The 24,966-nt window shown below is 39.0% G+C and overlaps 1 protein-coding gene and 2 long non-coding RNA genes across 4 annotated transcripts; 1 reads left to right on the top strand and 2 right to left on the bottom strand.

Moving 5' to 3' along the window:
* Nucleotides 1-23,921, bottom strand: LOC122839825 (nucleosome assembly protein 1-like 3). 2 transcript variants are annotated; one of them, XM_044131801.1, is made up of 6 exons: nt 23,746-23,921; nt 20,015-20,734; nt 528-1,483; nt 376-460; nt 154-223; nt 1-55 (listed from the first exon to the last, which is right to left on the bottom strand). In XM_044131801.1, exons 2-3 carry the CDS (start codon nt 20,724-20,726, stop codon nt 891-893), a joined length of 1,305 nt encoding a protein of 434 aa, XP_043987736.1. In that variant the 5' UTR covers nt 20,727-20,734; nt 23,746-23,921; the 3' UTR covers nt 1-55; nt 154-223; nt 376-460; nt 528-890. The 2 variants fall into 2 exon arrangements, with proteins under 2 accessions (XP_043987736.1, XP_043987737.1); XM_044131802.1 differs by having other exon boundaries at nt 528-1,487; nt 20,019-20,734.
* On the top strand, nt 14,612-15,617 carry LOC122839831. The gene is made up of 3 exons (XR_006372123.1): nt 14,612-14,951; nt 15,028-15,093; nt 15,561-15,617. It is a non-coding gene; the product is annotated as an uncharacterized LOC122839831 (long non-coding RNA).
* Nucleotides 17,715-19,045, bottom strand: LOC122839829. The gene is made up of 5 exons (XR_006372120.1): nt 19,021-19,045; nt 18,607-18,953; nt 18,384-18,453; nt 18,140-18,285; nt 17,715-18,044 (listed from the first exon to the last, which is right to left on the bottom strand). It is a non-coding gene; the product is annotated as an uncharacterized LOC122839829 (long non-coding RNA).
* Nucleotides 23,922-24,966: the final 1,045 nt, after the last annotated feature.

Here is a 24,966-nt window from a genome sequence, read left to right as displayed (position 1 = left end):
CCCTTCAGTCCTCTGTGTCTTCTCTCTCCTGATTGGTCCAGTGCTGCTGGTGATGCTGGAGAATCAACACATGATCAGACACACATTCCTTAATCTCTGTCTGAATAACAGATGATTGAAAGAGACTTTCTCATCAAGTCATCATGTCCTCACCTTTTCCACAATCTGTTACAGCCAGTAGATCAGCAGGTGGAGCAGGTCTTCTTCTTTAATTGTTGGTCAACTCCAGTCATGGTACATGAGTTGACGGAGAAATGAAATAAAGAGAAAACAGAACAGCGTTAAAAAACAGAGAATATACAGAAAAAAGAAAAGTTTGATCTAAATTTCATCCATATTTAAAATTGTTACTTTGGTAAAAATATGTTTTCTTACTTTTTTTGTCAACAGGGTTCTCTTATCTTCCTCCATCTGACTGGTGGTGTTGAAGGTGGAGGTTAACAGGATGAGGAGATCCAACCTGCAATGATCAGAGACATTATTGATCTGCCACCAGTATCATGTGAAGGTGGAAAGCAAAAACTTACAAGCAGTGTGAAAAACAAGGGATCCAGAAGGCAGGAACCACATGGACAACGATGAAAGGATCCAGCGATGAGCAGCTAAAACCTGAAAGATTAAAAACTGGGAGACTGGATTAGTAGAGGAACAGGAGAGAATAATTTACTATATTGGAGAGCAACGTGTTGGGAAGCACCACTATTACACCCTGAAACATGGGGGAGCTGAGAGGAAAACACAAAGAAGAAGAAAAGCCCCAGTGCAAGACGCTACCTAAGGCTTCCTCAGGCTAACTAGAAACCCATTGACTTTAATAAAAAAACATGAGAGGAATGATGACGTCCTAAAGTGACTTCCCAAACAGGTCTTCAGTTTTTACGGATCCCAATCTAATCAGAGTCACCTGACAAGTCGTAGTGAGGTCTAAACCACACGTGTCTGGAACTCTCTCTTGCTGTAATTCCACTAGAGGTTGAAGGTATTGCTTCCTCTTCTGCTTCCTCCTCAGTATCCATCCCGAAACGGAAGTCAGGGGACAAACAATTTGAATCTGGAAAGTGTGTTGATGATGGACTGACAAGGGGAGACAGAATGGGATCCTCACATGGCATCCATGGTAAGAGACCGAAAACACTGGGTGACAAAATGGGATCTTCACAGTGAGTCAATGTTGAGGGACTGAGGACGGGGGATGAGAAAACAGGACTTTTACAGGAGGGACTGAGGATAGGGGATGACAGTCCAGGATCCTCACACGACATCAAAGGTGAGAGACAGAGGACAGGTGGTAACACAACAGGATCTTCATATTCCATCTCTTGGGAGGGGAAGGACTGGACAATAGACTTGATGGCAAGCTCCAATTCAGTAACAGTCTGCCTAGACCTCTTGGCTGGGGGCTGCTCTTCATCATCACTGTTCTTTCTCCTCTTCCCGTTTATACCAGTCACAGATGTCACATGAGCCGTGTCCTCTTTCAAACCTACCTGAGGATGTTGCAAGGTACCAATAGGACTGGACTTCTCTGGACGCAAAATGGGCTCTTCCTGTTTGTCAAGTCCAGAGGGGAATTCAAGACAAGTAGAAGGAGCCATGTCTTCTTGGGGCTTCTGAGCCACCCCAATGTCTTGTATATATTTGAAATTATGGGGAAGCATCTCAGGCAGCTGCAACGCAACATTGGCAAGAACCACTGGGCTACTGTCACCGGAGCCCAGCTGATCAACTGTCGATTTCAGACGTTCCAATGCCTGTTCAAGCACGCCGATGCCCCACAGGAATTTAATGTTTGGTTGAAGGACCTGGACAACCCGAAATCGGGATCTAAAGTCCTGGTCTCCATTACCTACCTCATCTTCACTGGAGCTGGTAGAAGAGCTACCAGTGGAGCTGGTAGAAGAACTACCAGTGGATCTGGTAGAAGAAGAGCTACCACTGGAGCTAGAAGAAGAGCTACCAGTGGAGCTAGAAGAAGAGCTACCAGTGGAGCTAGAAGAAGAGCTACCAGTGGAGCTAGAAGAAGAGCTACCACTGGAGCTAGAAGAAGAGCTACCAGTGGAGCTAGAAGAAGAGCTACCACTGGAGCTGGTAGAAGAGTCCTCAGACTGTGGAGGTGAACTATACCTCAACTCCTCTCCATGGTCTTCAGAAACCATGTTTGCTCCATTTAAACACAACTTACCGTCTTCCTTACCATTATCTGGAAGTCCCTCCAACATCGGGGATCCATCCGCTGGAAGCTCCATGGTATGGGCTGTGAAGAAAAAAACAAAGCAAAAAGCTATAATAATGTATCTTGTAAAAATCACAAAAGTCCAAAGCAATGTTTAGAGGGAACACTGAAATACCAACAATACAATAACCCAGGTTTGTGAATGTGGTAATTTGGTAATTCATTCCTAGCCATAAACTCTTAAACATTTGGAAACATAAATTAAAGAGCTATACACTGTGTTTATGACTTTTTAAAGGCTAATGAAACACTTGTAGTCTTAGATTGTGCCTTTAGTGTGAATCAAATAAAACCCTGCAACAAGTTACTCAGTTTCTATAACAACCCATCCTCACAAATCTGTGATGCTACAGATACATTTTATCATTCTTAATAATAGCCAGGATACGATACGTGATCCATTCATTACTATTATACTTAAATCACTGCTTACACAACTTTAAAAGCATCAAAGTTATTTTAAAAAAAATGTTTCCAATAGCATTTATAAATGACCAAAATCTTAATTGTAGCTAATCAAACTAAAGTTTTTGAGCTCCACAATTTCTCACAATCACAGCCACAGCTACTCTGACACCCCATCAGTAATACCTTCATACTCCCACATTTAGCCTACAGCAGAAATGTACATCTAGAAAATTAAAAGTTTATACATGTACATCTTTTAAAGTAGGGATCTACATAATCAGGCCGACATTAGTGGCCTTTCCTCCGTTTCCAGGGGCTCCTACAAAAAATGAAACTGTTTATTTGGTTTAGAAACCCATATCCAGTGTTGAAATGGCCATTATATTTTGCCTGGAGATAAGCCAAAAAACATTATTAAAATAATACAGTAATCTGATAAGATAAAAAGTTTTCCAATCACCACACCACTATTAATATTGTTGACTATTTCTGAAAATGTGATCAGTATGAAAATTTATTACAGCTCCAAACATGCAAAGGACCAACACAGCATTTGTAAAAAACTAATTATTCAAAACTCCTCTTTCTTAGAAAATAAAACTAAACAATAATAAGTTTAAATATAAACTAAACTACTTAGAAATAATACTGGAGAAATATATATCTAAAAACTTTTTTAATATTCAAGTATTCAGGATTTATTTGATCGTATCCAAGGAGACCAAATGTGTTATTGAGGCATTTTTTGAAACCTGGACCAGACACTGATTACTTATTCCAAAGATCTGAATAAAACAAAACAGATCTTCTAAAACCACAAATAACTTTTAAAACACATAAACAATGTCAAACCCTGCAATCCCCCCAAGATTTTAACTAACAAATGAATGATTGTTTTTCTAATGAATTTTAACATTCAATAACTTCTGAAAATAATACGTCACTAAAATACAATGGAACAAAAGACTGATTTTCTGGTCTTGAGTAATTACAATAACCTAAATAATTTAGTTACTTTGTGAAATCGACAGGCACACATTGATTGTTCTTTAATGACTTTTTATAAGAATAAAGTTGTGTGTTGTTATTTAATCAACGTATCCATGGAGACTACATATACCACATTTTTCAAAAAGCTGGTTCCAAAACTTCTTTCAAACCAAAACAACTACAAACAGCATTACTGACATTTTCCAAAATGTCAAATAACTACAATATGAATCACAATACTAATTCAATTAACTCACAAATATGTTGCAGCCCTAAAATGCAAATTTAACCATCCTAAACAAAGAGTAGGAATTAATCAAAGCTGATTTTAACCAACTCAAATAATGTTTTTTTAATTTTTTTAATTAATTCACCCATGTAGGAAAACTAAACACACATATTAAAGTCTGTCATTAAATAGGAGGAGGCACATGTCTGCAAAGTGTTTCTTCATTTTTTATTGAAGTCATTTTAAATAATGTCACCAATGTAGCCATGGAAACTAAATATGTTTGTCTAGGCATTTATCAAAAAGAGAAAAATTGGACAAAGAACCATCAAGTTTACCAAGAATTAGACTCCAAAGTCATCAAAGCTGATTTTCACAAATAAATCATTATTTTGTTTGTGAAAATTAGCTTTGATTTGATTGATGTTAGTGTCCTAACAAACCTAGTCTGATGTCATTACCATGGAAACCAAGTATATTTTTCAAGGCATTTTTCAACAAAAAAAAAAATAAAATAAAAATTGTAAAGGCTGAGAATTGGACAGAAATTTGACTGTTTTTTCAAACCAGCATAACAATTTTTCTTAAACACTAATGCTATAATATCCGAAGTATTTATCCATAAATGTCAATAAGCGAACACATAAGTCACAAAACAATTTAAATTAACTCACAAATTAGTTTCACCCCACAAATGCAAAAGAGACCTATAAAAGCTATTTATTTCAAAGAAATCATCAAAATTTCAAAGAATTGGACACCAAAGTCATCAGACCTGATACTCTTAGATTAAACATCACCATTTTTGTTTTTTCAAATCAATTCAACCATGTTTCCTGGCTATGCTAACGAAAAACGTAAAGAAAAACACATCAACATGTCCCTATCTTGAAAAAAATAATGAAACGGAACAATTAAAATATAGGCTGTTATAAGGACAAATACAATTTTTGAAAATGTTTTTAAAAATAATATTAAATATTTAAGGCATTTAATGTAGCGTATCCACGGAAACGGAGTGTTTATCACGGCATTTTTCAAAAAATAACGGTCAAAAAACAAGCTAATTTTTCAGGAATTTGATGTTAATTTAACTAATTTAACTATAATTCAGTAAAATACATATATTTTCTAAATCACTACCCACAGTTTAACATTCCTGACATTTCCAGCGAAATTCAGTTCAGAAAAAGGCTCATTAGTAAAGAACGATCTATGCTAGCAAAGAATGCTACTCGTCTTTTTTTATACTGCAATCTGTATTTCTTCAAAACACACACACAAACACAAAATAAACTAAACAAGTCACTAATATCTTTGTAATAACTTGCTTTCGTTTATTAAAAATAGTAGAAGAATGATGTTAACCTTCCAGCTGTTCACCCTGCTGGTCCTTCTCCTGGCCAGGAACCGTCTTTCGCAGCTTTGGTAACCACGGGCTTCTTCAGCAAGTGCGTATTTCAGCAAGTGCTTCTTCAATAAGTTTTGCACAGCAGACTTCTCGACAAGCTCAAACCTTCCGAGGCTTTAAAGGCTCCTTCAGGCGTCTCTCTCAAAAGTCCCGTCGCAAAGGGGAACGAATTCAGAGGGTCAGCGTCATTTATAGGGTTGAGAACGCTAACGTCGTTTCCATGACTTTCATTGACGAACGCACGCACTGGTGCGTGAGAGAAATTGGAACACAAATAATGCAGATTTTGTTTACTTTTGAAATGTTGTAGTGGTATACTTGGGGCATTTTTAAAAACATGGGATTGTACAGTTATACGGAATTTTTTTACTTTGTCTTTTCGTGTCAACATATGTTAAAAAAAAAACACACCAACAATTTTACCAGTTTATAAAATGTATGATTACCTTACAAAATATAATTACAGGAAATTTTAGAGACATGGCCTATAAATGGAAGTATATATATTTATACTGATATAATGTATAATTAACTTATACATTATATGTGTTATTAACAACTTATATAGTGTTTAATAACATTATATAAGCTGTTAATAACTTATTTTAACCGAGATTCTTAGCTTTGAAAAATAATTACGCTTTAAGTTAAAAAGGAAAAGGAAAGTATTCAAACCTCGAATCACACGTCACAGATTGACGTCAATGACCGCCTGAAACAGAGTCTTTGAATGTAGGCCTTCAAGTATCATTTGGTCGCTAATCATTTTCTTTGTCTTGCAGGTAAATGCTTGTTAACAGAAAGGCCATTAATGAAAGGTTATCCTTTCTAAAATGGACGAGCATCGGTATGCAGGACACAAAAAAGAGAATTTTTAGTCCGGGTCTTTATGTAAAGGCCTGTATGAAAAGCAAGATGATATGTGGCCTCTGATTGGCTCAGCTGGTTGTTGGCGTGAAATGACGGCGGTCTGTGTGATGTGAATAAACTTTAATAGTCACGTGACATGTGATATAGATATATGATGTTGCTATATAGAAATAGATATCTAAATCTTCATTGTAGTATTTTTTTATACAGTCTTTGAATGTATATTTGCGGTAATATAGTCAGTGCGATAATTATCTGCAATAATTTAGTCACATTGTCTATATTTGTAAAAACAAAAACACAAATATTCTACCAGTTTATAAAATGTATAATTACCTTACAGGAAATCTCAGTAACAGGTCCTATAACTGGAAGTATATTATACAAATATAAAGTATAATTAACTTATGCATTATATAAGTATTATTAACAACTTATATAGTGTATAATAACGTTATATAAGATGTTAATCACTTATTTTAACTGAAGTGCTTCGCTTTGGGAATAATTAAATGTGGCATCCGAGTGGCGTACATAATAAACAACTACAAGGATTGTGGACAGAGTTTTAAACAGACAAATAAAATTTACAAGGATTTATTTAAAAAGTGAATAATTAAAAGGAGGCGTAAGCAGTCCTTGAATGCAAAGTCAATAAACAAGTCTGTAACGTAGACTCTTAGCTGGCCAAAGGGGGAGGCGCAGTCCACCTCTGCTCCCAATCCTCCAGTCTCTTGTCCTCCAGTCCCTAGTCCTCCAGTCTCTAGTCCTCCAGTCTCTTGTCCTCCAGTCTCTAGTCCTCCAGTCTCTAGTCCTCCAGTCTCTTGTCCTCCAGTCTCTTGTCCTCCAGTCTCTTGTCCTCCAGTCTCTAGTCCTCCAGTCTCTTGTCCTCCAGTCTCTAGTCCTCCAGTCCATCTGCGCCGTCCTCCAACGACCAGTCCAGGTCCGTCTGCTTCTCCATCCAGCCGCGTACTGTCTTCCTCTCGTCCCGCTGTCTCGGTGTCGATGACTTATCATCCTTCCCGCTCTTCACGCTGCTTAATTAGATGCAGAACACCTGTGCCACTGCAGTCGGGCGTCTCCCGATGTATGTGGCACGTGACGTCAAAACAACCAATCAGAAACCTGCAACACAACAACCCAATAACTCCACTAAATCTAACAAAACTAGATAACTTCACATTATAACAAGCAATCCAAAACAGAGATATAAGGAATATAAATGTAACGGATATTAGATACAAAAGTTGAAATTCTTGCTAAAATGTGTTTGGTAAACATCTTTGTATATATTTTATAACTGCCTTGGGATGAGTGGTGTTTGGCGCCCCCTACTGGTTGCCTATAAATAAGAGGGGAAACCGGAAATTCCACACAGACGGTTTTGCACTCTTATGTGGTAAGTCATCAGGTCTGGTTCTCCTCTGACTTGTTTTTGTGATTTTGTTCGGGGACTAAATTGGAGTGTTGTTGCAGTGCACAGAGAACAGGTGGACTAGTAGGGGAGGCTGACGGGATGTTTTTGTCGACCACTCATTGCAGGTAAAAGTGTAAATAATTTGATGTGTCAGTTATGTTTGTCAGTTTGTCAGTTATGTTTGTCAGTTATGTTTGTCAGTTTGTCAGTTGTATTAGCCTGTTTGTCAGTTATGTTTGCCTATTTGTTAGTTTGTTTATTAGCTGTTTTCATGACAACATGGCTGTTATTTTCTGTTAAGCACTAAAGGGTGCTATTTAGTAATTTAATGATTAATTTTGATTGCTATCTGTGTTTGTTTTTCTAGATTGTTTTGTTTATAGAAGAAAGATGAAATTGTATGGGATTTATATTAAAGATGTATTATTAAGTATAATCACTATACGATCGCATGTTATAGAGAAAATATGTTGATAAACTTCATTGTAATAATCATTTGTCACAGACGGTTTTGCACTCTTATGTGTGCACAGAGAACAGGTGGACTAGTAGGGGAGGCTGACGGGATGTTTTTGTCGACCACTCATTGCAGGTTGTAAAATAAACCACTTACAATCCAACCCACTGTCCACGCGAGTCTGTATGACAGGACCGGTAAAAAGGAAGCTGTTACATTGGTGCCGTGACCCGGATTTCAATCAAGCTCATCGAACCTGTGACCGTCCTGTCTTTATTATTCGTTTATTCCAAGTTGGTGATTTTATTTCTTATTGTGTTTTAGATTCTGAAAATTTTTTTTCATTTGTTAAACTCCTGAACAATGTCTAATCAAAGTAACCACTGTTGGTATAGCACACCCATTAGTATTGGTAGAGGAAGAGGTGTGCTTGCTCCCATTCCTTTTTCTGTTGATAGTCCTGCTCCTAGTGGTCTTATGGCCTCATTAGATGAAATTCCTAGTGCTAGAGTCCATAATCCTGTTGACTGTTATACCAGAACACCTATGCCTAATATCACACCAACACCGAACCCTACTAGTGACAGTTCTGAGTGTGTAACTGCCCAGATGAAATCTGTTATCCAAGAGATAGGACATCAGCTTGCTGACAGCATCATTTCACGCATACAGCCACATAACACAGTTGCTCCCAGTTCTACAGCCACACAAACTGTAACGAGCATTGTGGGTCAGTCCGGTTGCGATGTATCGCAGGTTCAGGTTGTCATGCAGAGAAAAGTCAAAGAACCTCCATGTTTTGCAGGTAATGGCTCAGACTCCATTACAGTGCATGACTGGGAAGATCAGATGAGAACATTCATTAGGAAAAGTAATGTTAAGATTGAAGAGCAGGCTGATGAAATTCTTATGCATCTGAGGGGAAAGGCTAAGGACGTAGTTAAGTTTGGGATTAGAAATAGTAACATTAACATTACTGCTCACCCTGACATGATTTTTAGTCTCCTCAGAAAACACTTCAGCTCTACTAAGTACTCTGCTGTCCCCTTAGCTGACTTTTATTCGACCCTTCCCAAAGACCACGAAGACCCATATGACTACTGGCTGAGACTAAACAGAGCAGCTGACTTCGCCTCTGACTGCCTGAGAGAACAGGGCAAATTATTTGAAAACCCTGAGATGGAGGTGACACGTATGTTTATTAGAAATTGTCCCTGTAAAGACCTGACTCTCACTTTCAGGTCCAAAACTATTGATAAGTGGTCAGCGAAGTCCTGGAGGTGCTGAATGAGTACCATGCTGAGGTGAGCTGTAAAGAAACTTCCCCAGTGCACCACGAGAAGACAGTGGACATTAAAGTGCACAAAGCAGAGGTAGGCCATGGCTTGGTCCCTACACACAACAGTCAGGAGTACTCCCAGACACACAGCCCTCAGTGTGTCTCCCTGACAGATGTAATGTTCATGTTAGAGAAGGTTCTGCTGCATGGAGCCTCTGATCAATCACATGTAAGAAGGCGAACTCCACCCAGGCGACCTGTAGACAATACAGACAAAATTGATGGTTTCACAATTAAACCATGCATTATTTGCAAAGCTGACAACCACAGTGCCTTGTCACATTGCCGAGAAAATAGGCTCTGTTTCAAGTGTTATGCTCCAGGCCATTCACGCCACAACTGCCCAACTAAAAGAGCTGCCCCAGAGCATCAGGAAAACTGACTGGTCTGCACACAAGGGAGGACAGTGCAGATGAACTCAATAAGCCTCCCATCAGTAATGAGTCTCCAGAAATCCAAGATAATGCATCCCTCTATGAGTTGTACAGTAGTACGTTAATCCCATCCAAGAAACTGATATTCCAGGGATCCCAAAGAATAGCAGAAACTAACAGCCTGTTCTACACACCTGTGTCTGTACAGAATGGCCTCACCCTCAAAGCACTGTTAGACAGTGGTTCAATGGCTTGTACAATAAATGAGTCCTCTGTTCAGTCCCTTTTACAGCAGTGTCCTGACATAACGAAAAGCACAGCTGAAGATTATGTCATTATAGGCTGTGGTGGACAAAAGGTTTTCCCCAAAGACATGTATGACCTTGATGTCATGGTTTATGGATGTAGGATGATAATTCCAACAATGGTTGTTCCAGGCCAGACAGAACAGATGATTCTTGGCAGCAATGCCATAAAACACATTCTAACCCAACTAAAGAACACTGACAGCTACTGGAGACTAGTTTATGCACCCAACAATGGCCAGACACCTGACCACTGCCAATTTCTGTCACTACTATCCAATACAGAACGTTGGAGGGGTGATTGCATTCCAGATAAAGTAGGGACAGTGAAAGTCAAGAGTTGTGTGACCCTGAAACCACGGTGAACACCTTGTCTGGAGCAAGTTACCTGAGTCAGCAGTGATGTCGGCAGGCAGTACAGTGATTGTTGAGCCAACACGGTCTAAAGCTAGGCCAAGAGACATCCTTGTTGGCAGAGTTGTCACTCCTCTTTGGGGAGATCGATGGGTGCCTGTTAGAGTCATCAATCCTACAGACAGAGTTGTAGTACTGAGAAGAAATGCCAAATTAGCAGATGTGTCTCCATGTATTGCAGTTGAAGACCTACCAAAAGCTGACAAGATTGAGTGTAATATGCAGCGTATACAGAGTGAAGTTGTGCAGCCAAGGTCAGAGGAGGACATGATGCATACACTGAAGACTCTGGGTCTGCAAGACATTGACCTGAAATCATGTGAAGTGCCACTGCAGTGGAAAGACAAGCTCCTTGACCTCATTGTGCAGCATGAGTCGATCTTCTCCCGTCACAAGATGGATTGTGGAGAAGCTAAGGGGTTCGTTCACCGCATCCATCTTGTCGATGACAAGCCATTCCGTTTACCTTACAGACGCATACCACCAAGCCAGTATGAGAAACTGAGAATGACTCTGAATGAAATGGAAGAGAGAGGCATTATCCAGAAGTCAAACAGTGAGTATGCATCTGCACTCGTTCTGGTATGGAAACCAAATGGTGACCTCAGAGTCTGCACTGACTTCAGATGGCTCAACGCGAGAACTGTGAAGGATGCTTACCCACTTCCACATCAAGCTGATGCTTTGGCTGCCCTTGGTGGTAATGCGTTCTTCTCAACGATGGACCTGACATCAGGCTTTTATAATATCCCTCTTCACCCTGATGACAAAAAATATACAGCATTCTCGTCCCCATTTGGATTACATGAATATAACCGCCTTCCTCAAGGCCTGTGCAATAGTCCAGCTACATTCATGAGGATGATGATGTCCATATTCGGTGATGAGAACTTCACAAGCCTATTGTGCTACCTCGATGATCTGATGGTTTTTGCACCTACAGAGGAAACCGCACTCCATCGCCTACACATGGTTTTCTCCCGCCTTAAAGAACACAATCTTAAACTCGCACCCAAGAAGTGCTTCTTCCTAAGGCGGACTGTGAAGTTTCTTGGGCATGTCATCAGTGACAATGGTGTCCAAACAGACCCTGAGAAAGTGAAGGCCATAAATGACATCCAAGTCACTGACCTCATGCAGCCTGATGGAAAAACACCTTGCCCTAGCAAAATCAGATCTTATCTAGGCATGGTGATGTATTATCAAAGCTTCATTGAGGCATGTTCTGCAAAGGCAAAACCACTGTTTAAACTAACAGCTGGACTGGATGCTCAAAACAAACACAAAAGAGGTCGCAAACCTGTCAAAAGGAAAGGTCATGTGAAGTTGACACCTGCTGATTGGACAGATGCATGCCAGACTGCTTTTGAAACACTGAAACATGACCTCATGACAAGAGTCACTCTAGCACACCCAGATTTCAAGGCCCCATTCATTCTGGCTGTCGACGCATCCTTTGATGGGATTGGAGCTGTCCTGTCACAACTACCACCTGGTGGAACAGTGGCCAGGCCAGTTGCCTTTGCAAGTAAAACTCTTTCATCCTCTCAACTGAACTACCCTGCACACCGCCTTGAATTTCTTGCCTTGAAATGGGCAGTATGTGACAAATTCAGCCATTGGTTGAAGGGCAGACACTTCACCATATGGACTGACAATAATCCATTGACATATATTCTGACCAAACCCAGACTTGACGCGTGTGAACAGCGGTGGGTGGCAAAGCTTGCTGCATATGATTTTGACCTAAAATACATCCCTGGCCCAAAGAACATTGTTGCAGACGCCTTGAGCCGTGAGCCGTTTGTCCAATCATGTGTGGGTCATCGCCTCATAAATGAGCCATATACCTCGCTGTTGGACCAGGTCAACAGTGTGAATGACAGACTCGTACAGGATGTCTTCAGAGTGTCCAACAACTGTCAAGCTGTTGTAGATGATAGTAGTGAGATGCCAAATGAGACAGTTCAAGATACAGTTCCACCAAACAAAAAAGGCACAGTCTCAGCAGATGAAGTTGCTGCCATCCTCAATGTTCAGTCCAGCGGAGGTGTGAGTCATATGATGGGAACTGGTGTTGACCCCAATTTTCTGCTGGATGAAAACCAGTCGTCTGCACTCCCACAGAGCCAGCTTGTCAATTGGCAGGAGGCTGACAACACAATCAGCAGAGCCATGTACTATGTACAGAGACATAGAAGACCTACCAAACGTGAAAGGGCTAATGAATCACGAAGCGTGATTAAGCTACTGAAACACTGGACCAGACTCACCATACAGAATGGCATGCTGTACAAGGCAAGGAAAGATCCTCACATGAATAAGAAAATCCTCCAGTTCATAGTACCTGACTCAATGAAACAGAAAGTTCTCCATGGTCTCCATGATGCAGCGGGTCACCAAGGCCAGCACCGTACCTTGTCCCTGGCAAGGCAAAGATTTTTCTGGAGTGGTATGGGCCATGATATAATGAACTATGTTCGGTCCTGCCAGCGCTGCATTGTAGGGAAGACACCGGAACCACACAGCCGTGCGCTACTTCAAAACATAGTCACTACTGAGCCTATGGAATTAGTCTGCATAGACTTTTGGACTGCTGAGCAAGGGAACAAGTCTGTGGATGTTCTAGTTGTGACTGATCATTTCTCCAAGATGGCACACGCCTTTCCCTGCAGGAATCAGACTGCCAAGGAAGTTGCTCGTCGTCTCTGGAACAACTTCTTTCTCATTTATGGGTTTCCTCGCCGTATACATTCTGACCAAGGGGCCAACTTTGAGAGCAAGCTAATCAAAGAGCTTCTAGAGATGGCTGGGATACAGAAATCCCATACAACCCCTTATCACCCCATGGGGAATGGTATTGCAGAGAGATTCAACAGGACTCTGGGAGACATGATCAGATCCCTTCCCCCTCAGCCAAAAGCAAAGTGGCCACAAATACTGCAGCTACTAACCTTTTGCTATAACTGCACAGAGCATGAGACAACAGGGTTTGCACCATTCTACCTGGTGTTTGGAAGGATCCCTCGTCTACCTGTTGATGTGATGTTTCAACATGCCCTCAACAATGATATTGTTGTCAACTACTCAGACTTTGTTTCTCACCTAAAGAAAGATCTACACGAGGCTGCTCAGATTGTGCAGAAAACAGTCTCACGGAACAGACTCGCCATGCCAATCTATACAACCGCAAGTTCAAGGGATCACCTCTCGTCATTGGAGACAGAGTACTGATCGCCAACAGAGGAGTGCCGGGAAAACGCAAGATTGCAGACAAGTGGGAATCTACCCCTTATGAGGTCATATCAGTCAAGCCTGATATCAACGTCTACAAAGTTAAGGATGTCCTAACGGAGAGAGAGTTGTCCACAGAAATCTGCTACTCTCTGTTAGCTTCTTGCCATGTGAGAGTGCTGGAGACCATGAATCTGACAGTACTGCTGCTATGCATGGAAGTGGTCTATGTCCAGATGTACCTGATGTAATGGAGGACAGTGATGTCCGCACAGTCAATTGGCTGATGCAGTCCGGCGATGATGGAACCCATTCAGATGATGACGACTCACTTGACCGGGAATCCTGTGCCATCCAGTCTGACTCTCTCTCAGTTGTTACATCCAGTCCAACCAGTCACCCGATTCCTGTCCACAATATTGGCCACTCAACAGTCGATGATATAAAAGATCCAAAACATTGCCCAGACATGGTAATAACCCCTACCAACTCTGTCCATCCAGACGTGCCCTCTCCTGACAAACTCCTCATAGACATTGACACCCCTGTGACAGCTACTCCAGACGGTGACTGTTCAGACACTGCCCTTCCAGACTCCTTAACCCAGACTGTTTCCACACAGCTGGACCGTCGTATTCTTAGGGACCGTAGTTCCATTAGGCCCCCAGACGTCTTATTTGTGAGATGAACAATCAAACAGTAGATGAGACTTCTTTATCTGCCGTATCTGTTAGTTCCCTGATTCAGTTTTTTTCAAATGCATTTTCAGTTTAAGTAACAGAGTTAGGACAGTATTAAGCATTGAAGTGCTTGAGTAGTACTTTTAGGATCACAGGAACATTGTTTACATTTCAGAGGCGTAATGGGCACCTTTGAGTCTGTGTTTAGCTAGGAGTTTGATCGCCTCCTTTCTTTACATACTCCTTTTGGGAGAGTTTTTACACTGACAAGTATACACAGTTTTGTTCCTAGTGTTGCACACTTTCTTTTTGCTTTCCCCTTGGTACACACATTTTTTAATTTGTTTGTTTGTTTTTGTTTTGTTCGATCCGAAATATTACTTTTCATATTTAGCAGAATTTCAGGGGGGTGTATGTAACGGATATTAGATACAAAAGTTGAAATTCTTGCTAAAATGTGTTTGGTAAACATCTTTGTATATATTTTATAACTGCCTTGGGATGAGTGGTGTTTGGCGCCCCCTACTGGTTGCCTATAAATAAGAGGGGAAACCGGAAATTCCACACAGACGGTTTTGCACTCTTATGTGGTAAGTCATCAGGTCTGGTTCTCCTCTGACTTGTTTTTGTGATTTTGTTCGGGACTAAATTGGAGTGTTGTTGCAGTGCACAGAGAACAGGTGGACTAGTAGGGGAGGCTGACGGGATGTTTTTGTCGACCACTCATTGCAGGTAAAAGTGTAAATAATTTGATGTGTCAGTTATGTTTGTCAGTTTGTCAGTTATGTTTGTCAGTTATGTTTGTCAGTTTGTCAGTTGTATTAGCCTGTTTGTCAGTTATGTTTGCCTATTTGTTAGTTTGTTTATTAGCTGTTTTCATGACAACATGGCTGTTATTTTCTGTTAAGCACTAAAGGGTGCTATTTAGTAATTTAATGATTAATTTTGATTGCTATCTGTGTTTGTTTTTCTAGATTGTTTTGTTTATAGAAGAAAGATGAAATTGTATGGGATTTATATTAAAGATGTATTATTAAGTATAATCACTATACGATCGCATGTTATAGAGAAAATATGTTGATAAACTTCATTGTAATAATCATTTGTCACAGACGGTTTTGCACTCTTATGTGTGCACAGAGAACAGGTGGACTAGTAGGGGAGGCTGACGGGATGTTTTTGTCGACCACTCATTGCAGGTTGTAAAATAAACCACTTACAATCCAACCCACTGTCCACGCGAGTCTGTATGACAGGACCGGTAAAAAGGAAGCTGTTACATAAATATGAACCAAAAAGGAAAAACGAGGCCACATTACCACATAAACTTTAAGTTAAAAAGGAAAAGGAAAGAATACAACAAACACAAGCCCCGTATCACACGTCACAGATTAAAAAGGAAAAGGAAAGTATTCAAACCCCGAATCACACGTCACAGATTGACGTCAATGACCGCCTGAAACAGAGTCTTTGAATGTAGGCCTTCTGCGATCATTTGGTCGCTAATCATTTTCTTTGTCTTGCAGGTAAATGCTTGTTAACAGAAAGGCCATTAATGAAAGGTTATCCTTTCTAAAATGGACGAGCATCGGTAAGCAGGACACAAAAAAGAGAATTTTTAGTCCGGGTCTTTATGTAAAGGCCTGTATGAAAAGCAGGATGATATGTGGCCTCTGATTGGCTCAGCTGGTTGTTGGCGTGAAATGACGGTGGTCTGTGTGATGTGAATAAACTTTAATAGTCACGTGATATGTGGTATAGATGTAGGATGTTGTTATAAATAGATATTTAAATCTTCATCACAGTATTTTTATACAGTCCTTGAATGTAGACTGTATAAGATCTATATTTTATACAGTCTATCTGCGATAATATAGTCACTGCGATAATGATCTGCGATTGTTTAGTCACTTTGTCTTTTATTTGTCTGTCTATATTTGTAAAAACAAAAACCCAAATATTCTACCAGTTTATAAAATGTATAATTACCTTACAAAATAATGTCACTAGAGGAAATCAATACTTCTCCAGTCAATGTGTCAGATTTCACAAACGTGACTCAATCAATAAATTTTTATGACAGGCTAAATGTTTCTTGGGCATTTTAATTCTTGATATTTTTTGTTCAATGGCTCTCTTGTTCTTTTTTTTTTATATGATTCTTAATCTTTTATTTCTGGCCACTCATTTGTTTGTCCACTATTCTTTTCTCATGTGTTTTTTGTCCTTTATCTCTTTTTCATGCAGCTCTCCATGTCCTGTTTGTTCCTCCCAGCTTAGATCAGTTTAATCTGTTCCTTTAGACTCCGTGGGAACAGAATGAATGTGAGAAGAGATTCTGTATTTGAGCCCATTTTTAAAACATAAAAGATGATCAAACTTTAATGTTTTCTTGTTTGTACCAGGCTAAATGCCAAAGAGTTTAAATATCATAAAAAAGGAAATCAAATGATTGTCCTGCTGCTCTAAAACAGATATTTATCATCTCAAATGATCCAAATCTGATATCTGAATAAAACCAAAGCAGTGGCGGCAAAAAAAGCTTTTATTGAATTTGCTTACAACTTAATGTTATTTCACTCTATGATCAGATTGATTACTTTACATGCTTTCAAAATCAAGTTAAAATTTCACACAAATATAAAACAGAATGCAATAAGGCCAAAAATACATGTTTTATTATATCATAATACATAGAAATAACCTGACACTGCAAAATAAATATTACATTCTTTAATATCTTCCTCCTGCTTCCTGTCTTGTAAATAAACACCATGATTTTCACACTGTTGTGAGACTTTTCTTTAGCATTGTGATGACTGTGAAATATAAACTTAATCTTTAAGTGTACACATTTGTTCAATTTTTACTCTTCAGAAACCAACAAAATATGTTTTTGCACTGAGCGGGAGCCACAATGATCTTTTGTAATTCCATCAGATTATGCAGCATATCTTCTTCATTCCAAACATTACATACTCATTATTACATAAAAACATGCTACCATGACTTTTGTTTTGAACAATATCAGTTTCTGCACAGAGCAAATGAGCTGAACACATTCTTCAACAGGTTGAGTCCAGGAACAAGCTCATCATCATCATCCTCTCCTGTCTGCAGCCAAACAGAATCTCATCCTCCTCTGACCCACAGCTTTCCTGTCGAACCTCAGATGTTCCATCTTCCACCTCAGTCATGGACTCTTCTGCTTCCACAAGTTTGTCTTCAACCACATCAGGAGACGCTGCTGCTCCCTTTGCCTCCACCTCCAACGTTTCTGTATCTAGAAGTCAGGTGAAGAAGCAGCCGGAGAGACTGAACAGGAACGAGGCTGCAGGTCCAGATGGTTTCAGTCCCAAGAGGAGGTTCCGTTGTTGTGGAAGACATCCTGCCTGGTTCCGGTACCGAAGAAAAGTCATAACGACTGTAGATCTGCAGCCGCTTGCTGCAGATCTTGAAGTCTGCTGCTGAGAGTGTCATCTCTTCTGCTATCATCTGTTGGTGCAGCAGCATCAGAGCCAGGAACCTCAAAAGGCTCAACAATCTGATAAAGAAGGCTGGATTGGTTCTGGTTCTGGTTCTGTTCTGGAGATGACTGTGGAACCTCTGGAGATGAAGCAAAGAAGGATTCTTCATAAGAGTCAAGAAAGCTATGGACGACTCTGACCATCCTCTTCATGAGTCTGTATGGGGAAAACAGAGTATCATCAGTCAGAGGGTTCTTCAGGTTTGCTGCAACACAGACTGCTCATGCTTGGTTTGTTATTGAAGGACCTACTTCACATGGTCCTTCTTTATTCTGTGTCCTCAGGTTCCCCCGGTTACATCAGGAAACTTCATCTCAGGATTTCCAGCAGGATTTTCTGTGTCCCTTCAGTCCTCTGTGTCTTCTCTCTCCTGATTGGTCCAGTGCTGCTGGTGATGCTGGAGAATCAACACATGATCAGACACACATTCCTTAATCTCTGTCTGAATAACAGATGATTGAAAGAGACTTTCTCATCAAGTCATCATGTCCTCACCTTTTCCACAATCTGTTACAGCCAGTAGATCAGCAGGTGGAGCAGGTCTTCTTCTTTAATTGTTGGTCAACTCCAGTCATGGTACATGAGTTGACGGAGAAATGAAATAAAGAGAAAACAGAACAGCGTTAAAAAACAGAGAATATACAGAAAAAAGAAAAAGTTTGATCTAAATTTCATCCATATTTAAAATTGTTACTTTGGTAAAAATATGTTTTCTTACTTTTTTTGTCAACAGGGTTCTCTTATCTTCCTCCATCTGACTGGTGGTGTTGAAGGTGGAGGTTTACAGGTGGAGCAGGTTTCTGCTTTCATTGTTGGTCAACTCATGTCAAATGACACGAGTTGATGTAGAAATGAAATAAAGAGAAAAGACAACAGGGTTAACAAACAGAATATAAGTGGACAATAAAGAACAATTCTGAAATTTGACATCAATTTCATCCATATTTAAAATTGCTAGCCAGGTAAAAAATGTTTTTTACTTTTTGTGTTAACTGGGTTCTCTTATCTTCCTCCGTCTGACTGGTGGTGTTGAAGGTGGAGGTTAACAGGATGAGGAGATCCAACCTGCAATGATCAGAGACATTATTGATCTGCCACCAGTATCATGTGAAGGTGGAAAGCAAAAACTTACAAGCAGTGTGAAAACAAGGGATCCAGAAGGCAGACTGGATTAGTAGAGGAACAGGACAGAATAATTTACTATATTGGAGAGCAACGTGTTGGGAAGCACCACTATTACACCCTGAAACATGGGGGAGCTGAGAGGAAAACACAAAGAAGAAGAAAAGCCCCAGTGCAAGACGCTACCTAAGGCTTCCTCAGGCTAACTAGAAACCCATTGACTTTAATAAAAAACATGAGAGGAATGATGACGTCCTAAAGTGACTTCCCAAACAGGTCTTCAGTTTTTACGGATCCCAATCTAATCAGAGTCACCTGACAAGTCATAGTGAGGTCTAAAACCACGTGTCTGGAACTCTCTCTTGCTGTAATTCCACTAGAGGTTGAAGGTATTGCTTCCTCTTCTGCTTCCTCTTCAGTATCCATCCCGAAACGGAAGTCAGGGGACAAACAATTTGAATCTGGAAAGTGTGTTGATGATGGACTGACAAGGGGAGACAGAATGGGATCCTCACATGGCATCCATGGTAAGAGACCGAAAACACTGGGTGACAAAATGGGATCTTCACAGTGAGTCAATGTTGAGGGACTGAGGACGGGGGATGAGAAAACAGGACTTTTACAGGAGGGACTGAGGATAGGGGATGACAGTCCAGGATCCTCACATGACATCAAAGGTGAGAGACAGAGGACAGGTGGTAACACAACGGGATCTTCATATTCCATCTCTTGGGAGGGGAAGGACTGGACAATAGACTTGATGGCAAGCTCCAATTCAGTAACAGTCTGCCTAGACCTCTTGGCTGGGGGCTGCTCTTCATCATCACTGTTCTTTCTCCTCTTCCCGTTTATACCAGTCACAGATGTCACATGAGCCGCGTCCTCTTTCAAACCTACCTGATGACTAGGTTGTGATGGTGGGTCGTCATCCTTCGCAGCATCCACCTTCTTCGTTGTTCTCTCGGTGGGGCTGGAAGTCAAAGAAGCCCTGTCCTCTTCCAAACCAACCTGAGGATGTTGCAAGGTACCAATAGGACTGGACTTCTCTGGACGCAAAATGGGCTCTTCCTGTTTGTCAAGTCCAGATGGGAATTCAAGACAAGTAGAAGGAGCCATGTCTTCTTGGGGCTTCTGAGCCACCCCAATGTCTTGTATATATTTGAAATTATGGGGAAGAATCTCAGGCAGCTGCAACGCAACATTGGCAAGAACCACTGGGCTACTGTCACCGGAGCCCAGCTGATCAACTGTCGATTTCAGACGTTCCAATGCCTGTTCAAGCACGCCGATGCCCCACAGGAATTTAATGTTTGGTTGAAGGACCTGGACAACCCGAAATCGGGATCTAAAGTCCTGGTCTCCATTACCTACCTCATCTTCACTGGAGCTGGTAGAAGAGCTACCAGTGGAGCTAGAAGAAGAGCTACCAGTGGAGCTAGAAGAAGAGCTACCACTGGAGCTAGAAGAAGAGCTACCAGTGGAGCTAGAAGAAGAGCTACCAGTGGAGCTAGAAGAAGAGCTACCAGTGGAGCTAGAAGAAGAGCTACCACTGGAGCTGGTAGAAGAGTCCTCAGACTGTGGAGGTGAACTATACCTCAACTCCTCTCCATGGTCTTCAGAAACCATGTTTGCTCCATTTAAACACAACTTACCGTCTTCCTTACCATTATCTGGAAGTCCCTCCAACATCGGGGATCCATCCGCTGGAAGCTCCATGGTATGGGCTGTGAAGAAAAAAAACAAAGCAAAAAGCTATAATAATGTATCTTGTAAAAATCACAAAAGTCCAAAGCAATGTTTAGAGGGAACACTGAAATACCAACAATACAATAACCCAGGTTTGTGAATGTGGTAATTTGGTAATTCATTGAATATATTTAATTAACAATATTAAACATTTGGAAACATAAATTAAACAAGCTATACACTGTGTTATGATTAAATAAATAAACACTTGTAGTCTTAGAAAATAACAAAAACACATTAGTGTGAATAAAATAAAACCCTGCAACAAGTTACTCAGTTTCTATAACAACCCATCCTCACAAATCTGTGATGCTACAGATCTTGGTATCAATCAATCATTAAACACAATAAATCAAATCCATTAGATTTATTGGTAATTCATTCCTAGCATAAACTCTAAACATTTAAACATAAATTAAAGAGCTATACACTGTGTTTATGACTTTTTAAGGCTAATGAAACACCAAATAAAACCCTGCAACAAGTTACTCAGTTTCTATAACAACCCATCCTCACAAATCTGTGATGCTACAGATACATTTTATCATTCTTAATCACAGCCACAGCTACTCTGACACCCCATCAGTAATACCTTCATACTCCCACATTTAGCCTACAGCAGAAATGTACATCTAGAAAATTAAAAGTTTATACATGTACATCTTTTAAAGTAGGGATCTACATAATCAGGCCAACATTAGTGGCCTTTCCTCCGTTTCCAGGGGCTCCTACAAAAAATGAAACTGTTTATTTGGTTTAGAAACCCATATCCAGTGTTGAAATGGCCATTATATTTTGCCTGGAGATAAGCCAAAAAAAATTATTAAAATAATACAGTAATCTGATAAGATAAAAAGTTTTCCAATCACCACACCACTATTAATATTGTTGACTATTTCTGAAAATGTGATCAGTATGAAAATTTATTACAGCTCCAAACATGCAAAGGACCAACACAGCATTTGTAAAAAACTAATTATTCAAAACTCCTCTTTCTTAGAAAATAAAACTAAACAATAATAAGTTTAAATATAAACTAAACTACTTAGAAATAATACTGGAGAAATATATATCTAAAAACTTTTTTAATATTCAAGTATTCAGGATTTATTTGATCGTATCCAAGGAGACCAAATGTGTTATTGAGGCATTTTTTGAAACCTGGACCAGACACTGATTACTTATTCCAAAGATCTGAATAAAACAAAACAGATCTTCTAAAACCACAAATAACTTTTAAAACACATAAACAATGTCAAACCCTGCAATCCCCCCAAGATTTTAACTAACAAATGAATGATTGTTTTTCTAATGAATTTTAACATTCAATAACTTCTGAAAATAATATGTCACTAAAATGCAATGGAACAAAAGACTGATTTTCTGGTCTTGAGTAATTACAATAACCTAAATAATTTAGTTACTTTGTGAAATCGACAGGCACACATTGATTGTTCTTTAATGACTTTTTATAAGAATAAAGTTGTGTGTTGTTATTTAATCAACGTATCCATGGAGACTACATATACCACATTTTTCAAAAAGCTGGTTCCAAAACTTCTTTCAAACCAAAACAACTACAAACAGCATTACTGACATTTTCCAAAATGTCAAATAACTACAATATGAATCACAATACTAATTCAATTAACTCACAAATATGTTGCAGCCCTAAAATGCAAATTTAACCATCCTAAACAAAGAGTAGGAATTAATCAAAGCTGATTTTAACCAACTCAAATAATGTTTTTTTTTATTTTTTTAATTAATTCACCCATGTAGGAAAACTAAACACACATATTAAAGTCTGTCATTAAATAGGAGGAGGCACATGTCTGCAAAGTGTTTCTTCATTTTTTATTGAAGTCATTTTAAATAATGTCACCAATGTAGCCATGGAAACTAAATATGTTTGTCTAGGCATTTATCAAAAAGAGAAAAATTGGACAAAGAACCATCAAGTTTACCAAGAATTAGACTCCAAAGTCATCAAAGCTGATTTTCACAAATAAATCATTATTTTGTTTGTGAAAATTAGCTTTGATTTGATTGATGTTAGTGTCCTAACAAACCTAGTCTGATGTCATTACCATGGAAACCAAGTATATTTTTCAAGGCATTTTTCAAAAAAAAAAATAAAATAAAAATTGTAAAGGCTGAGAATTGGACAGAAATTTGACTGTTTTTTCAAACCAGCATAACAATTTTTCTTAAACACTAATGCTATAATATCCGAAGTATTTATCCATAAATGTCAATAAGCGAACACATAAGTCACAAAACAATTTAAATTAACTCACAAATTAGTTTCACCCCACAAATGCAAAAGAGACCTATAAAAGCTATTTATTTCAAAGAAATCATCAAAATTTCAAAGAATTGGACACCAAAGTCATCAGACCTGATACTCTTAGATTAAATATCACCATTTTTGTTTTTTTACAATCAATTCAACCATGTTTCCTGGCTATGGTAACGAAAAACGTAAAGAAAAACACATCAACATGTCCCTATCTTGAAAAAAATAATGAAACGGAACAATTAAAATATAGGCTGTTATAAGGACAAATACAATTTTTGAAAATGTTTTTAAAAATAATATTAAATATTTAAGGCATTTTATGTAGCGTATCCATGGAAATTGAGTGTTTATTACGGCATTTTAAAAAAAATAACGGTCAAAAAATAAGCTAATTTTTCAGGAATTTGACGGTAATTTAACTAATATAACTATAATTCAGTAAAATACATATATTTTCTAAATCACTACCCACAGTTTAACATTCCTGACATTTCCAGCGAAATTCAGTTCAGAAAAAGGCTCATTAGTAAAGAACGATCTATGCTAGCAAAGAATGCTACTCGTCTTTTTTTATACAGCAGTCAGTATTTCTTCAAAACACACACACAAAATAAACTAAACAAGTCACTAATATCTTTGTAATAACTTGCTTTCGTTTATTAAAAATAGTAGAAGAATGATGTTAACCTTCCAGCTGTTCACCCTGCTGGTCCTTCTCCTGGCCAGGAACCGTCTTTCGCAGCTTTGGTAACCACGGGCTTCTTCAGCAAGTGCGTATTTCAGCAAGTGCTTCTTCAATAAGTTTTGCACAGCAGACTTCTCGACAAGCTCAAACCTTCCGAGGCTTTAAAGGCTCCTTCAGGCGTCTCTCAAAAGTCCCGCAAAGGGGAAGAATTCAGAGGGTCAGCGCCATTTATAGGGTTGAGAACGCTAACGCCGTCGATTCCATGACTTTCATTGGCGCAACGACGCTATGTCATGAGAAATTGGAACACAAATAATGCAGATTTTGTTTACTTTTGAAATGTTTTAGTGGTATACTTGGGGCATTTTAAAAAATACATGTACAGTTATCTGGAATTTTACTTTGTCTTTTATTTGTCGTGTCAACATATGTTAAAAAAACACACCAAATATTTTACCAGTTTATAAAATGTATGATTACCTTACAAAATAGAATTACAGGAAATTTTAGAGACATGGCCTATAAATGGAAGTATATATATTTATACTGATATAATGTATAATTAACTTATACATTATATATGTGTTATTAACAACTTATATAGTGTTTAATAACATTATATAAGCTGTTAATAACTTATTTTAACCTGAGATTCTTAGCTTTGAAAAATAATTACGCTAAGTTAAAAGGAAAAGGAAAGTATTCAAACCTCGAATCACACGTCACAGATTGGCGTCAATGACCGCCTGAAACAGAGAGTCTTTGAATGTAGGCCTTCTAATCATTTGGTCGCTAATCATTTTCTTTGTCTTGCAGGTAAATGCTTGTTAACAGAAAGGCCATTAATGAAAGGTTATCCTTTCTAAAATGGACGAGCATCGGTATGCAGGACACAAAAAGAGAATTTTAGTCCGGGTCTTTATGTAAAGGCCTGTATGAAAAGCAAGATGATATGTGGCCTCTGATTGGCTCAGCTGGTTGTTGGCGTGAAATGACGGCGGTCTGTGTGATGTGAATAAACTTTAATAGTCACGTGACATGTGATATAGATATATGATGTTGCTATATAGAAATAGATATCTAAATCTTCATTGTAGTATTTTTTTATACAGTCTTTGAATGTATATTTTATATAGTCAGTCGATAATTATCTGCAATAATTTAGTCACATTGTCTATATTTGTAAAACAAAACACAAATATTCTACCAGTTTATAAAATGTA

The sequence above is a fragment of the Gambusia affinis genome, linkage group LG11 (assembly GCF_019740435.1).
Source record: "Gambusia affinis linkage group LG11, SWU_Gaff_1.0, whole genome shotgun sequence".
Classification (NCBI taxonomy): domain Eukaryota; kingdom Metazoa; phylum Chordata; class Actinopteri; order Cyprinodontiformes; family Poeciliidae; genus Gambusia; species Gambusia affinis.
The sequence above is the reverse complement of the archived record's forward strand: the minus strand, read 5'-3'. Positions and strand labels throughout refer to the sequence as shown.